Here is a 17874-nt window from a genome sequence, read left to right as displayed (position 1 = left end):
AGATGAATATTTAAAAAAATCTGCAGACACTGGTAGGCTGGCCTTAAAAGCCCTCAAAGAGTTGACTGAGGAGATCTTCCCTTTCTTGGCATTCATTTTTAATAATATTTTTTATGGGGAAGATTCCTGAAGTTGTGCCAGTGTTAAAACAGAATAAGCAGGATGACACAATGAACTAGATACTAATTAGTCTGGCATGAATCCTGGGGGGAAATGAGAAAAATAATATATGGGATTAAATAGAGACATTAAACAATTAGAATACAAAATTGGTGATTATACATATAGCAGATCTCTAAAAAACCCCTCAAAAAAACAACAAACCAACTCCTAACTTATTTTTTCCTCATCAAAGGAAACTGAAAAGGTAGAACAAGCTACCATCGGTGTATCTTACATTATTGTACTACATATTTTCTCAGTTATTCAGGCCATTTGGGCTTTCATGTTAAAACTATTCATCTAATCTATAAAGAAAAAGATGAAAAACCTGAAAGTTTCTAGACCCAGTTATCAAACCAGTAGTCCATTGTGTTTCTTATCAAGGAGATACAATTCGTATCAAAGACTTCTTTATTCAAAAGATTACCTAACGACATCCTGAATTCTTAGCTTTAATAAGTTTCATACTTGGCAATAAAATGAATCCACCTCTAAAAGCCTTTTTAATGTATTGAGAGAAGAACTTTCCAAGTATGTAATTTCCTACAAAAATGACCCTTGCTTAATACTCAGAATGGGCAGAAACAGCTGTAGGACTCCAAAGAGCCCTACATAACATTGTTGTAGCGCTAGCACTTGCAATGTCACAGACCCCTAAGGAGCTTCTCAGCAGCAGGACTTCCCACAGGGACACAGTACCTACTTCTACAATTGCAAAAGGACTGAGATGTCAGACACTTTATTTTGGGGATATTAATAACTGATCTTGTGTCACCTGCTCCTGATCGTTGTCACAACTCCGCTGGAGCTCTGTGTGCTGAATTTCTTCTCAATCACACCTCACTTTTCAGAAGAGGATTGTAATCGTGTCCCAGTGACCTATTTCTAAATATGCAAAACAAGTTTCCTGCAGCATCAGTGAACTCCAGATACCTGACAGTGTAGTAAAATGTTTACTGGCTTTCATTAAGAATGCTCTGCAATACTCACATGCAGCCCCAAATCAAATAAATGTGCCAACATCTCAATCATACTGATAGACCTCCATCTATCACCACCCACCATGTATACTCTCTTCATGTTGAATATTCACATTTTACCCCTACATTTTTACCTTTTGTCACTGACCTACATTTAGCTGTAAATATTGCTAATCACCTGCTAGTTTGCAGCTCCTATGAGAAATGGGCTGTCGCTGATCAGCCTGCTGGAGAAGTGCTGCAGTTGACACAACTCCCAGATACACAGACCCAGATCCTGTGAGGTGTTGGTCAGAGAGCTGCTGTTCCCAGCAAGCCCTGGCTACTGGAAAGCCTCTGGAGGCTACTGACAGCTATTACAGTTCAAGGTAGGCTAAAGACTGCTCTAAGTTTGTACTTTAAGAGTGTACAAAGGCTAGGCTGAGTGCTGAATTTAAAATCTCCCTGGCTGTCTTTGTACTGGGCGCAGGTCTGGATCCACTGGTTTTATCTGAGGTTGTTGTCAAGGGAGTATTGGTAATTTTTCATTTCATCAGAGCTGCTACATAGTTTGTCAAGGAGTGCTAGAGATAGCACTGTGTTCTTTGTGTGTGTTGCAGAGTTCAATGGCTCTAAGTGGTTTAGTTGCATGTAAACAATTTAAAATGAGATAAATCATGAACTGAGGTTTCATTAAGGAAAGATGCAAGCACATTCTTTCAAGAACAGGACTTGGACATTTTGTCCTGCTTCCCATCCAGTAAAAATCTCGTTTCTCGAACAGCTTTTAAGAACTGCTTGCTTCTTTCCTGACCTACCTTTATGTAACTCCACTGACTTACTCAATATTCAAGTTGATACAAGATGGGAAAAGATCGGATATGTCTATGAAATAACTGCTGGAAAATTGAAAGTGTCATGGCTAAAATAATTAATGACTAATTAGATTTATGAAAACATAAACCAGATCCAATACTAAACGATATAGCAGAGTCCAAAATTGGCACTGATACAGGTAATGGAGTATTTTTAGAAACAGCTAATCAATGCACAATGCAGATTCTATGTGGCAATGCCTTAGCATGCTACATTGGTCTTTGTAAATTGGAAATGACATTTATCTCAAAAACAACAGTGATTTTCAATGTGGCATTTTTTACTTTTTCCAATAAAAGTAGTAGTGCAGAAAATGACACATTATGCTCAGGAGGAAGCAAAAACAGTAATTCAGTTTAAGCATGCTTTCCAGGGTAGTACCGAGATTTATGGATTTTCTATTCACAGGTAAGGATTATTTTAATATAAAGGAGCATCATGTGTCAAATATTTGATCCATTTTCTCAGGACATTTCCCACCTTGAGCTCTTCATTCTCCTCAAAAGTACAGATTTATGAATTGTTGCCTCCCTGATGCAGACACTTGCATATCTTAACAGTTCCTCTGGCATTGCTTTTCATGGATGCCCCTTCTACTTTCGGAAAAGAACCTCTCTCTTGTTAAAAGCCATCCTAAAGTCATAATCCTAAATCCACCCCCCCTCTTTTCTAACAGACAAAATGTTCTCTGAGCCTCAGCTACCAATCCATAATGTGTACTGTCTTCTCCTTGCTGGATCTTCCAGCCATTGCCAACTTACCTTCCGTTTCACTTGATCTGTTTCTCATGCAATACCATGAGTCAGTGATGGAAATTTCTGGTGACAAACAAAACCAGTCCTATAATGCTCAACATCCATCCCTTTGTTCCCTAGTTGTTTTCAAAGTTTACAAGTGCTAGTCACCACCCTCACCGTATTTTTGTTCTGCTGTTTTCTTGACAGAAACAGATGTGAAGAAGCAGTATGGAACTCAAGAGAGGAAAGACCTTCATAAAATCCAGTGTGCAACATGAGAAAGTGTCACCAGTGCATGCAGTTCCTATCAACAAAGATGATACAGGGAAAGACAAAAAAGTGGCTCTGGAGGAAAACCAAAGCGTACCTGAAGTCCAGCTGGCATATTTGGCCACGCACAAGAACTACAGATTTCCTACCAGAGCAGCAAGGAATGGAGCTGGTGACCACAGTCTGGAAAAAACATCCGGATCCTCCTACAAACTTGTAAGGAAGAGTAAAACCCATGACTGTGTTGCTGAGGCAGACAAAACGGAGCACTGCAGCCCCAGCAGCAGGACTTGTGAGGAAGGTTTTTCTGGAAAGGGTAAGGGTCGACTTGTCAACAGCATCAGTTTTTCAGGGATGTCCAGCTCCAGCAGCAAGAAAGAGTGTGTGGTCAGTCCCAGCCAGTCTGCATGCAGCAGTCAGATGATCGATTACAGGAACTTTGTGCCACAGATGCCTTTTGTACCAGCTGTTGCAAAAACCATTCCCAGGAAGAGGATCTCCCTCAAGAGATCCAAGAAAGGGCTCAGAGATATATTTCATATTAAAAAAAATAAACCAGACAGCCTCACGTTCCTGGTTGAGAAGGACAAGAATCTGTCCTCTCCAGGCTGCAAGAGTGAGTTTCCTGGGCGTCTTGCAAAGTATCTTTTTAAAAGTGGAGAAACGTTTGCAGGTGACAGCTTGTCACAAGACTGCTCAGACAGTGAACTGCAGTCTGACTCTTCCTATGACTGCTGCAACACCCTGTGTGAAGATGTCGCCTCACTGAAGAGCTTTGACTCTCTCACTGGCTGTGGGGAAATCTTTGCTGATGAGAGCTCTGCTCACCTGGAGCTGGAGAACAGCAAAGAAGTTCTGCTGAGACGAAGCAAGCACAAAGACAGCCCCGTCATGGGCTCTTTTCAAGGAGGTGTCGAGCAGCTGGCCTCTCCTGGCCAGAATGAGACTGTTGAATTTGCAAAGTTTTGGGACAACATCAACAAATCAGTGATGCTACATCAGAGTGCTCTGTTTGACAAGAAGTTACCGAAGATACCTGGTCCTGACATGGAAAAGGATAGAAGCCCAGCTGCTGCATCTGTGAAAGACCCCCAAGCGTCACCTGATAAGGACGGTGACAATTCCAAGGAGAGCTCCACAGAAACAGGAACACCGAAAAGTGACAACCAAGAATCCACATCCACAAGTGATGAAGGCTACTATGATTCATTCTCTCCTGGACAAGATGATGAAATGAAAGAGGCTCAGACCCCTGGGGTCCCAGGTAGATTTCCAAGAGACAGCTACAGCGGAGATGCTCTTTATGAGCTCTTCTATGACCCAAACGAAGTCAAAATAAACCCAGTCCTAGACGATGACTTGTGCACATCTGAAAGCATTTCAGAACAAGCCATTGAAATCCCTCTGTCCATTTACAGCTTTCGTGTTGGAGCTGAGGAGAACATGGCTTCCCAACCAGCTCTAGACATTATCAGCCAGGGTTTCTTCCACAGCACATGGAAAGGCAAAGAATGTTTGCTAAAGCTTTGCGATACTGAGCTTTCACTGACCATGGGGATAATAAACTGGCTGCGAAAACACGCAGGACTGGTTTCTTCCCCTGACTCTCTTCAGAGTCCTCAGTCACAGCCAGAAAAGTCTAATGATTCATCAGTCTTGCCCAGCCCTAGTCCAGAGCAGAAAGGGAGCATGGAATCTCAGCAGGAGAAACCAAGCAAGGAAGAATCTAATACATTTAACCTATGTGCATCTTTGGAGAAAAGCAAACATGCAACCCAGGCCTCTTCAGTAAATGTTACCGAAAGAGACCACAGCCTTGACTCTTGCCATAACACATCTAACCTGGATTTCCAGGAAAGGGAAGAGAGTCACCACAAGGATTCATCTACAGTGCCTGAGACTGTGGAAGCCATCGCAGCATCAAGTTATGCATCACAATCACAGGCTAATGGAGACAATCTGCAGACATCTTCAAATGAAAATGAGAAGGCAACAATTTCAGAAGGATGTGAGACATCTGGAGATAAAAACCCACTGCCAGAAAAGCTGAACAAGGAGAGTGGCTCTCAATGCTCTGAAACCCCTTCGTTAGATGATAATCACGAAGTAGAATCATGTTACTCCTATAAGACTGCTGCGACCTCACTCCTGGATCCCCTCGAGAGGGAGGACAGAAATAAATCAATGTATCACTCTCTCTCTATTTCCTGTGACAAACCACTGCAGCCTCTTACTCTCAGACGCTTCCAGAGCTACATCAGCCCCACACCAATGGAGAGCAGCACTAACATAGTGCAGCTCTTAGAGCACTGTGTAACACAAGTGGCATCATTAAAAATCAGCTATGAAAACAAGCACTTGGAAGACAAATGCATTGGGTATGAAATGAATAATATAATTCGTAAAATGTCTCAGTACAAAAACAAGTTATCGTTGCACAATGAATGCAACTGTATTGCCCAAAATCCAGAATACTCCAGTATTCCTAGCACAAACCAATATAACTATGAGACAAGTTTCCAGTCCAGCAGTCTATATCATTTGAAGCAAAATGGGGAGCAAATTTTCTCTGAAGATGAGAAAAGAAAAGCAAAAATCCTAGAGGAGGTCTCTAGAAGCAAGTTAAATTTCAAATATGCCCATCTAAATAATCAAGCGCTTTCCTATTTAAAAGACTTCACATTTGATCTCAGTTCAAGTGACTCTGCCCCTGCTACAGCTCTTAGCAGACCAACATTTTTACCTCTCTTTAACTCCGTCTGCTCAGACATACCTGCTACTTTTTCACAAGCCGCAGACAGCACCACTGACTCCCTAGTTGACTCGCTGCAGCCTAAGGAGGCCAAGCAGTGCAGCTCAGGGCCATGGAGTTATGCAGAGACGCCCTGCAGGGGTCTGGCTGGAGGGAGCGCCCTGTCCCCTCACCCAGAGGCAGGCAGCAACCCCGGACACAGCAGTGACAGGGAAGAACTACCAGTAACACACCGGCATTGAGAAGGTGAGTGATTATGGGAAGTCTGAAATTAAATGTGAAATAAGTAACATCTGTTTCCTTTTCAGAGAGGGACCCTTACAGCAGACAAGTCTGATATATACTCAGGTTTTCTCAGTTTTCCACTTTCATTGATCTTAACCTTCACTTCAGCATGGTAGTTAAAAGTAATCAGATTTTAAATTACACGATTGCCCAAACCAGGAGCCACATATAGCAGGTACCACATTCACTGGGTCTTACAATTCCCATGCAAAAGATGAAGCCCCGTCTTCCACCCAGGTACAGCAGTTTTCATATCAGCTGAAGCAGGGAAATTTTTTCCTTCTCCCAGTTCAGGATCTGCCGTGTTTGGAGCAACACAGTGGAAATGGCTGCCTGGCCACAGACTGAGCAGTATTCAGCTCACATTCTTTACTACCAGGTCATGAAATCCTCTTGCTACATAATGATAGCATAAAAATTATGCCCTGCTTCCCCTCTGGACTGGTAACTGGATATTAGACAGAGGTCTCTACTGCAGTCCTGATGGGTGAGCTGCTACACAGAGGGTCACACAAGAAAGCCAGCGATCTGCAATGTTAAGTCACAGGGCAGACAGACGTACCCTGTTCTGCAGTTGCATATGTATGGTGTGCCCTTAAGCACAAGGGAAAGCCCATAATACTGTGCTGCTGCTGCTACGCGTGCCAAAAGGGTGTTCTTCCTTCTTGCAAGCCTGAAGTCCCTCTCCAGCAGGTGCAGCTGGTCTCTGGCCAAACTGTGCTGTGGTAGAGAAAGAGCTGAAGCCAAGGCACATGCACATGCACGCAAGGCTTGACAGGCTTCTCAACAGAGGGATTATAGGGTCTGTGCTGCACCTCAAAATTCTGAAAATTCTTGAGCCACATTTACATAGTATAGGGAGATCCAGAATTTGGTGTCTGACATAGGGTGAGAAACACTTCTGCTGTAAAACAGAAAAAGCTGATCAAGTACACAGACTGGTTCAAATTTGCCTGTCACACAAGGCTTTAGGCCAGAGCAGGTACTATCTGTACAGACTGCTCCGACTCTGTGCCAGCTGGGAAATCCTCTGTTGTCCAGTTGCTGAGAGGAATCTGTCACATAAAACTTTTGTAATTTCTCTATAACATGCCCTGCCAAATGTGACAGATAGGCTGGACTCTGCCCAGCCGTGGTGCTCTGAGAGGGAGCCTTTGGAGGTTGTGGTAGATGGAGAGGAGGGTGCAGCAAGGGCCAGGATAGAGAATTAAGGAACAGGTCATTACTGAACAGAGGACCCAGCCATCGCAACACTTGGCTCTTGCTGCTCAGAGCAGTGCGACTGCTTTCTGGTCATCTCTAAAGGCTTCCCAAGCTGCACAAACTAAAAAGGACAGTGTTTCTCTCTGCATTAGGCAAAACCACCCTTACATTTCCAAGTCTTGGGAGATTCAGCCACCCACTTTGATATTTACATCTTTGTGAAAGTGCCCTTTCCCACTAGCAAGTCTCCCATTGCAGGGAGGGTTATTTTTCAGGGGTCTGCGTGAATTTAAGGGCCAGAGACTGTCAGTCTTCAATACTCTTTACTAACACATCGTCTAGTTACAGCTCATCAGTGAATTAGGTTTTCCTCTAATGAACAAAGTGCTTTTGGTTTTTCCCATTTTTGTTGCAAACAATGCTGACTAGCAAGACACCTTCTTATGTCACCAGAGTTTTGGGCAGAACTTGCCACTGAAGGACACAGCATAGTTGTTACAACCACTTGCATCTTTTAGATTATTTCTGAAATCAAGGAAAGGTTTGTGGTCACAGCTAGTATATGTATGAAACCAGTGCTAGGCACAACTTTTTAGGAACAGCAGATCAGTGTATACATTGGCCTGCTATTTTTAGTTTGTTGTGAATATTAATCCACAGGGTATTGTTAAAAATATCCCTGCCTTCACAGGCTAGGAATGCAAAGGGATTCTAATTTTGAGGAGTCATTTTCTAGTAGAAACAGAGAAGGGAGTCATAGCTGCCATGACTGTCAGAAGTGGTAATAGACTGTATCTTTGTATTGTACAAGACGTACCACAAGCAGACATTACTGGATTTGGGGCACTTTCTGCTGCATTGTATTAAATGGCAGCTGCTGTATGCCACCGTGTGTCAGCACTGACCTGCAGTACCTTGCAGTGTCAGGAATGTGGCACAGTTCACATGCTAGCACCTGAGCCGCAGAGAGAAGACAGTTCACTTTTTTGTTTTCCAAAAGGGATCTGCTGATTTTGGATAGCAGTTTCTGTAACAGTAAAATTAATGGCATTTTAAAATATAGATTGGATTTGCATATTCATAAAATGACTTGGGGGAATGCTCTCGTTTCAAGGAATTATTTCACTACAGGCTTGCTGTTTAATTTCTTACAGAAAAACATTTTTGACTATAATTAAAATGGCATTTAACATAGTTAAACAGCTATGGTGACAGATACAAACACAGCCATGTGACTGTGTTTTCCTACCCAGCATCTTCTTGCCTGCCCACATTAACAGATGGCCTACAGGTTGGCCGGAAATACTAGTTTTTTCAAAAGTGACTCAGGATCTTTGCCTTAATCACAGGGGTGGTAGTGTAAGAGAGGCAAAATACAAACATGGTATCACTCTGTCTCTATGGAGACAGACATCATCAAGAAATACTCCTACACTGGACATGACTGTGCAAATCCCAAGAACTTATACATGAAGAATGCTCCAAAGGTCACTGTTTTAAAATACCACACTTGGGAGCTGTGAGAGAAGTGACAGATCTAGAGGTGTTCTGCTTCGTCCCTCAGAACCAATGCTGCATAAGCAGCTCCAATGCAGCCCCTGCTCTTCCCATGGGCTCCCAGGCCTGACCTGGAGGAGCTGGGAAGGAAAATGTCAACTTTCTTACCATTTATCATGGGGCAGAGGAAAAGCTGATATCAAAAGCCATTCAAATCTCCAGGTTTTGTCACCCCCATCTCCAGATGTCCCAGCACCCACAGTAACAAATGAGCCCATCTTCTCTGCTCCAACTAGTGTGCGTGGTTCCCCCGAGCCATGCCTGGTCTCTGGTGCTTCTCTACCCTGCTGAACGCAGAGGCACACCTCTGGTGAAGAAAGGTAGAAGAAGTGCCAGTCCCAGCTCCAGTTCTGTTTCTCCCTTCCCTGGCATTTTAGAGAAAAATTTGCAAATGCCTCATATCTGAGCTTACCAGGAATTTGATCCCTGATGGTAAAGGTACCCCAGAGGCAAATGGCGTCCTTACATGAGGATACAGAAGGTGGAAATTACCAGTAGGAAGTGCAATGAAAGGCATAATTTTCATTCTTCAGTATTGAAAGTCTAGGACTTGGGAAGCAAATGCAGTCCATCCCCTGAATATGGGATTTGTATATTCATGGACCATAGAAACCAAGCTGCAGAACTTTGTGCTTTTGGACTAGATATTTTCCAGCAGAAAACTCTTTTCATCAACAAGGGAACACTGTTGTAGAGCACCACATTGGGATGTCTTTTTCTGGCCATTAAAATCTCTCTGGAAGTGACTGGACAGACAACAACACTGCATGTCATAGCAACCAGACACAGGTAGAACAAAGCACTCCCTGCAAACAACAGCATTTCAGACCACTGAGCCATTTCTACCAGGGTTTGAACTGCATCTTCCCTTAACTGGTAGACGTGGCAGAGCAACAAAAAACACGTGTGCTCCCAGCAATATGTGCTCACTTAATTCAAATGCTGAAGCACTACTTTATACACCAGTTGAAGCTTTTGAATGTGTTTCAGTGATAGCACTAAAAGGAACACATTGCAATAAGCTTGCCCTCAGGTCAGAAAAAAAAAAAGATAACTGTCAATCAAAGAGGGATTGCCATAATAGATAGGGCAGCTGTAGATAAAAGACGACAGTATGGCAAACATGTTTGCTGTAATCAAGGAACTGAGATTCAGAAGCAGATAAAATACAGCCTAGACACTGCAAAATGATAGAGGAATGTGTATCTGATCCTCACCAACTGAAGAGCTACTCGCAGTCTAGGCAATTTTTGTAATGCTTTTTATTCCCTCCTGGTTCAACTTCATTCCCTCCTTGTTTAACTTTATTTCCTCTGTCTTAAATAAGGTTGCATTCCTCTCAGACAGATAGTTCTCTACCTGCCAGGCATAGGGAAGGCAGACTGCAGTATTTGGATTTGTTAAAAAGGAAAAGCAAAGCGGATTGGTAATTGTCTGATAAAACTATGGTATTGTTGCTTGAAATAGCCAGAGAGATGCCTTAATAGGTGAAAAAATAAAGGAAGAAACCCTCTACATACAGCAGGGAAAGTGTATGGTAACACGTTCAAAGCCCGGGACAAAAAAAATCTATGTATTGCCATGTTCCTTCCACGGCATAGCGAAGAGGTTGTTTCTCAAGTCTCACATGATGAAATGTAAAAACAATGAAGTGCAGCGACAGCCAGCACATTTTCTGCATTGGAAATGCCTCTGGCTCTGAAACATACACCTTTATAATGTGAGTTGCCCAGATCATCTTGCACTGAACCAGATACTGAAATGTCATCTGACAGCCCACCAGCCACACGTGCACACACATGCAAGTACATACACACAAGCTCCTGTTCAGACAAATGCATCACAAAGTACAGATGTACTGTTTGTCACATAGGGTACCACAGAAGCAAAGAGCAGGGAGACAGAGGTGACAGGCCACTGCCTCTGCTAATACATTTGAGTGTTAGTCACCATGTGCCCAGATACTTGGGCTAAATGCTAAATTACACAATTTTCTCCTTCATTAAACACTATTGCTTCTGGACTTAGCTCTGTCTCACTGTACTGTCTTCATGGGACTTTGTCATCGATGCTTACTCTACCCCAAATCAGAATTCTATCATGAGGAAGAAATGTTCTTTCCAGATTATTTGCTAGAGAAGGGGTTTTCAACAGTTATCAGCACAGATGATCTCTTAAATGGGAGATGCACTAAAATGTTGTTAAATGTGTTTCATTTTAAAACTGAAGAAATTGATTTGCTGCTTTACCCACTACTGCAGTAGGATGGTTTCCATGGATACAGTCTGATAGGGACTCTATTTTTCCCCTCTTGACAACAGTACAGAAAGCTAAATTCTCATCTTCATTGCACCAGCATAAATTTGAAGCCAGGGGAACAATTCCCAGACTTAACCCTGAGAGCAAAAGTTGGCTCCCACTCTCCTTCAGCCTTGATTTTGAGATTTTCAGGCGGATGGCAATGAAGAGAAAAAAGAAAGAGAAAGCAGTTTCTGTGGACAACAGCATGGGCTGAAGGACAGGTCACACGAAACAAACACAGTGCCTTTGTATGAGAAATGGAGAGACTTCAAGGCAGAATGCAAACAAATTAACTGCTTATTTAAAGACTTAGTGTCTTGCTTGACACAACTGCACAAATACAAGTCAGGTTTTGGCTACAGAAGTTTGGCTATAGAAGACTTTATAATTATCTGCATAGGATTGGACCAAATATCACCCCATTTGTTTAAATGAAGGGATGGATCAGTTGTTACCATTCTGAAGAAAACCTGCCTCACTTCTGTTTTGCTGTGGTGGCCAGGAAGGCATAAGGGTGGGAAGAAGAGGGATGCAAGAGACTAGTATCCTGCCACAGAGCAGGTCTCTTCATTCAAACAGGAGAGAATCTTGCCCAATCTGGAGCACAGTCATGGAGACACTGAATGCAAAGCAGATCCTCAGCTCAAGAATGCTCTGTACAAACCTGATAGCATTTATACTCACCAGCCAGCAAGTAAAAAAAAAAAAAAGAGTAGCAGGAAAAGCCTGGTAGCCTCAGCTTTTTGGACCTCAAGTGTAAAATCTCTGGTTCTGTTCATCCCATCAGAACATGCAGAGAAGGGTAGAACCAGAGTCCTCCAAAACAAAACTGCATCCTGCCTCTGCCAATGGACTGCAGTTGGTGCTTGGAAAAGGGAGTGTCAGAAACAGAGTAAATGGAGAATTTTGAAACCTCAAATTACCAACTTCCTATTTTCTGGCAGCAGCACTCTCTCAGCTAGACAGTGGCTCCTCCTGGATGTCTGGGTTTAGCACTCCCTTTTCCGAACTCAATTAAGCATACAAACTTCAAAGCCTTCTAATTTGTGTTACAAACCTTTACTTTGTTTTGTGTGTGCCTTTTGGGCACCTCTTAAAATCTGATGTCTATTGTGCTGTATGTATCAATTTAGCTTTGTAAAACTTCCAAACTGTTCCTATTGAATTTCCTCCTTTTCTGTCATCTATTTGTCTCCAAAACAGGCACTGTCTGTTTTGTGGCCTGGCAACACCTGGGAGATTATGGACACTGCTGTGATCGTATATTCAGGGCAGAGGCCATGCTTCAGTATGTAGGTCTGGAGTCTCTATGTAAACAAAGACTGATAGTTCGGGGAGACAGAAAGCACAGAAATCCTCAGCACCAGTGTATTTCTTGCATTTTCCTCAAAAAAACCACCCAAAACACCCACAAAAAACCCAAAACAACCCAAAAGAACAAAATCAAAACCCAAACCAAAATATTTTATATCTCGCTCAAGTAAGGGCAAAAAAAATGACCACCAGTGAAAGGCATGAAGCACTGTTGTCACGAGCCAGTGCTTATAAACAGTAGCACAGGGAGCCTGCACTCCTTTAAGGAAATGTCCAAAACGAACACAATTCCCCATCAGGTCTTACGGAAAGCTGTTCTGTTTTAAGCAAACTCCTTGTCAGTTCTTCAAGAAAGGCCAGACTGCATACATCTGGTGTGGCAAGTTTCTTATGCTATTCAGGTCTTGGGGACAGCATCTCATTTACATTTGTATGTGAGAAAGATGTTCATAGTTCTTGGACAGCAATACAGCTCCAGGTAGAGAGAAGCAAAAAAGTACTGTACATTAGACTTTTCCCTATGGAGTAAAGCATTAATGCACTGTGGCAGGCCTATTCAGGTAAAGCTTAAAAGATCTTGTGGCACTTAATGATAGTGAAAGCCACCAACGACAACTGCACAAATGACACCATGATAGTGCAGCCAGCAAGTTTGTGTCTTCCCACAATCAGCAATCCTCTCATCTAAGGGGAAACTGTCAGCCTGCAGGTCAAGATACAGGGAAGATTATTGGAGATCCAAGAAAAAGGAAGGTCGTCTTTGTCCTTATCTCTGATTGAATGATTCTCATTTCACAACAGAGAACAAGGTAGGAAAATGCAGATTGCATTGCCCCATCTCCTTTTTACTAGTCTTCTGTATATGTGATACTTTCCAGATCTGCCTCAATTTCCTTTCATGACAACCTTCCCTCTAACTTGCCCCAAACAGGCTCAACTCTTTCTTCTCACATGCTGTACATTCCTTCTGCTCCTGCTTGGCGACCGAAACTACAACAGCCTTTTCCTTCACCCACATGCTTGCCAAGCTGACACCTCCTCGAAGCTCACTACCCCTCCCAAACAATTCTCCCCACCCTCAAGAGCCTGGAAACTCCTTTTCAGGCAAGCAGCCTCCTCCCCAGACTCATGAGATCCTTGCATCCCCACCTGACTGCCTGAGTCTGAAGCAGTGGGGAACAGCTGGGAAAGGAATTTCACACAAAGGAAGCAAAGTGATAATTTAAAACTGGCCCTTTGCGATCACAGGCTCCTCTCCTCCCCATTTCATTCTGCAAAGAAAATGTGCTGACTCTGCAGAATCCCAACCTGCAGTGTGTTGTAAATGATTATGTACAAAATGAAAATTGAGTGCTCAGCACACTATGAGACCAGGCAGGCTTGCACAGAACTCGCAGCATCATGCCCACAAAAGTCATTCAAGCTTTGTTTAACTCCAACAGCAGCCACAGAACTGAGCCTTGGGTCCTGTGCTTTGGTCACATTAATAGAGGTGTATACAGTGACTGAAGGACACAGAGGTGGGAGAATCAGAACCTAAGTTTAGGCAGGATTAAGGGGGTTTGTCCTCCCCAAACCCCTTTGTTATGTTTTTCCATCCCACAGTCAACAGAGGGAGGAAAAAAAAACCCCAAGCTAAGGTGGCTTCTGAGCTGTGATACACAATCAGGGAGATGTTTGCAGAGCAATCAATGGCAAAACAAATTCTGTCTGACTTCAGTAAGGCTGGATAGGGAGCCTTATTTACAGCAGGAGACAAAACACGGCATCAGAAATTTTCACAGCTCCAGCTTTTCAGGGGAGATTGTGCCGTCTGTTTTCAGCTGCATTTTTAGGAAATAATTGATTGGGTGTTAGCCTTAATTAACCCTGTCGCAGCTGCATTTCTGAAAAAAGGGAAGGTTGTATTTTACACAAACATCAAGTGGGGCTTGTCAGTGGCAGGAAAAACACTGAGGAAAAGCAGCAGCTCTCCCATCGGTGTACTTTAAATAGATGATGTTGCAGTTTGTGGCTCCTGGAGAAACACAATCCCAATCTCCCTTTCTTACACATTCTGTCTTCCCTCAAACATACAGGCAAGTTGGATTTTGCTCCGAAAACAGCACTAAGTAGAAAAAAGCACTGTTGCTATAGCAACCAGCTCCTGAAACCCATTTATAATTAAGATGGTGGTCTAACCACCTACAAAATACATCTTGCAAAACCCCCAAGTTTACAGCTTGCTGAGTAACAACTGAATGTTTTTACAGTGAGTCTATCTGATCAGGGCAAGGTTGGTTAAGTTAGTTTGCAAGAGTGAATAGGTATTTGGAAGTAGTTTGCTACTGAGACAGCAAAAAAGATGCCAGGAAACAGCAGGGTTGCAATTTAAGGCTTTTTTGCTAGATTTCTTAAAGCTTCAATCAATAACAAGATAGTGCTTGAATCATCTCAGCTCTCAAAATTACTCTTCAACTATTATCTGTAAAATTTCGGAACACCTAATGAATCATACTTACAAATTTAAAAATACCCTTAACATTTTTACACAATTCAAAAGCTGTTTTACTTTAAACTTATGTAATAAAACTAATTAATGATTTTTCTGTTAGAGAAAGGCATGTTTATATTCAGTGTTTATTAAAGGAGATGACAGCTAGACTGTATGATTGAGTCTAATCCTTGAAACAAATTAAGAATGGATGAAGTTCATTTAAAAATGACATTTATTGCCAATTGAGAATTGTATGATGCAAATGACAGAAATGTGAAGGCTTTCTCTTATGAGATTTTATATAGATAAACAAACATAGACACTTAAAAGGAAGAATTCTTTCTATTGCTCCCTTGACCTCTCAACCTTACACATTTTATATTATTAAAGGGAGTGTACCCATAAGTGTATAGAGAAATTGTAATGCCCTTGACCCACAGTGATTCAATCAAATAGCCATTAAACTATACAAACATAAAATGCTGGGACAGTTTATTGTTTCCCAAGTAAGACTAGTCTCTATTGCAGTATGTTTCAAACTTACTTAATTGAAGGGCTGTTTAGGCTTTGAAATATTAAAAAATTTCCAAAGATGAAGCAGGCTTTTAAAAGAAGTCCAGAGACCATGCAACTTTCATTTACCTAAATAAAATTTAGTCTAAATATTGATTGTTCATGCTTTACTTCCATTTTCCTACTTTTTGTTTGTTTTCTTTGAAAAATGTTTATTTTTCTCTTTATTTTCTCAACCGTTTTGCTAGCCATGTTCTAACATTTTATGGACCAGTAGTAACCTCAGAACCTCAAACAGCAAACTGCTGCTCTGTAGTACAATTCTAAGCCCTCCAAAAATTATAGATTTCATGATCAGAAAAGGAAGGTTCCACCTTCCTAGTCACCTTCCAATAAAAGTTTTTTCTAGCTTTGTTTTATCCTTTATCATCCACCAATGCCTACCATAACACCCTTCCCATTCTGCTGTTCCTCTCTATGCCTTAATTGCATTTTAGGGAAGCTGTATTTTTGCAGAGCCAAATCCTGTATTTCATTTTCAACCTGACAACCAGTAAACACCATTAGGAATTTTCATTCATTTAAATTGATAGGATATTGCTCCTAATACCTGTGGGATGTCCTCAGAAATCCCCATGTACGCTCATATGAACTGTGCTGCACTGAGCTCTGTTCTGCCTCCCCAGATCAGAAGGGTAGAATTCTTCCCTGATCTGAAACATGACCTATGTCAGGAGGTATGCTATCTTCCTTTATTTGCTAAAGAAAAAATGAAAAAGTCTATAATTGCAGTAACTATTATTGGGTACTAACTATTCTTGGCCTAATCCTGAGCAGCAGAGTGACCTCAGCTGTATTTTGGCTTCTCTAGAGATAGGTGATTGAACTTCCAAGTTGCTCACGCTGTCAGACAGTGCTGCCCCCCCAAAAAAAGAAATAAAAAAGACAAGAGCAACCAGTTTCTCCATTTCTTTGTCTAACATTATACCTTGCAGTCTACCAAAACAAATGGAAAACAAGGCAATTCAAATGAATGTACATAAATCACCTGGCTGGATATAGACTATATTTATGATTTTTCACCTAGCGAATATAAAAATCTTTATGCTGAAAGTAACAGCAAATAATAAATCATTACATTTACCATGGTTATATAGTTCAAGCTTTAGAGATAAATTCTTGGAAAGTACAACCAGTCTGCTGTAGGAACATACTCTAAAACTATGTACTTTACTACTGCTACCCAGAAAAGGCCTGGGGGATACGGGCAGAAGAGAACTGTAACAGGACAGCTGGGTTACCTGTACTGAGAACCAAGCAAGCCAGCAATGAGCAATCAGCAGAGGAAGGAACACAGTCCCTTGCAGGCCAGCAGCACCACTTGGCTTGGGCAGGATGAATGTTGCATACCAGATGGTCCTTTTTGCAATTCAGGAAGCCACTAATACGATTCCAAAATGGAGGTGGTGGCCAGACCTCCTGTGCTGAGCTACAGGTACTGTAGCTGAGCTGACACTGAGGAAGGAAGTTAAAGGAATGTTGCAAGCTGTATAATCTTAAAAAGGGCAATGAAAAATTTTATGAATTACTGTATCTGGGAAACCTACAAGTGAAACATTGGCAACAACCTAAGCAGCATAATTTAGCTATCCTATAGGCACTTCTGTTACACTCCTCAGGATCACATACCTCTTTTCTGCATATGCCCAGGATATACAGGCAGTGTGCAAGACAGTTGGTCCTCCCCAGTCAATACAACATCTGTTTCTGTGTTCCTGAAAGGCACAGGTTTCTTCAAGCGCTTTTTAGTGGACTGGAAAGATCTGGATAGTGGAAAGAATACAGACAGGCTTTTGAGAGGGCACCGCAGTAGGAGAAAACATTTTTCACATGGAAGAGCTTCCATCTGGCCTGGCCTGCTACAGCAGCTAAGAAACCCAGACAAACCTACGTTCTGGGAGAGCACAACATGAGACCCGGCACGTTCCCATGCATTTACATTGTGAGGAACCTTGGCTAGCCCTGCGTGCACAGTCTGTTGAATCCACAATCTGGGAACTGCCCACGGATCATGGAACATTAACTGTAATTGCAGATCCACTGGTCACCTCTGACTCCATGCAGTGATTTGCTGAAAGGCGCTGTTCCCTACAGCGCACAGGCCATGCACCATCCTGTCACATCCCCTTTTCACAGTCTGCTTCACTGCCCAGCCATCTCATCGTTTCTTCATACTAAAAAGTAGGCACAGACTTTGGCTCAAGAATCGCAGTGCTCAAATCAGCCAAACTGTTTAGTTTTTGAGGCTGGTTCTATTAATAAATGCACTGTTAGTCACTGTGATTTCTGATGGGATGCTACATGTGTTTAAAGAATGAATGCTTCGTGTAGGTTCCAATTAGCTTGGAAATGTTTTCTGGTTCTTTGCCTAGAAGGACTTAGACAACAGTAGCATTGTTAGCAATGAAC

The 17874-nt window shown here is 42.2% G+C and overlaps 1 protein-coding gene across 1 annotated transcript in view; it reads left to right on the top strand.

Annotated features, from left to right (window-relative positions):
- AMER3 (APC membrane recruitment protein 3) overlaps nucleotides 1–17874 on the top strand; it is a 41836-nt gene that overhangs the window by 4177 nt on the left and 19785 nt on the right. Inside the window, exon 2 of the mRNA XM_037407534.1 lies at nucleotides 2942–6002. Within this exon, the coding sequence (XP_037263431.1) occupies nucleotides 2963–5998 (3036 nt within the window). The 5' untranslated portion in view covers nucleotides 2942–2962 and the 3' untranslated portion in view covers nucleotides 5999–6002. The remainder of the gene's footprint in view (nucleotides 1–2941; nucleotides 6003–17874) is intronic.

The sequence above is a fragment of the Falco rusticolus genome, chromosome 13 (assembly GCF_015220075.1).
Source record: "Falco rusticolus isolate bFalRus1 chromosome 13, bFalRus1.pri, whole genome shotgun sequence".
NCBI lineage: Eukaryota > Metazoa > Chordata > Aves > Falconiformes > Falconidae > Falco > Falco rusticolus.
Note: the sequence above shows the minus strand (reverse complement) of the source record. Positions and strands in the feature narration are given on the sequence as shown.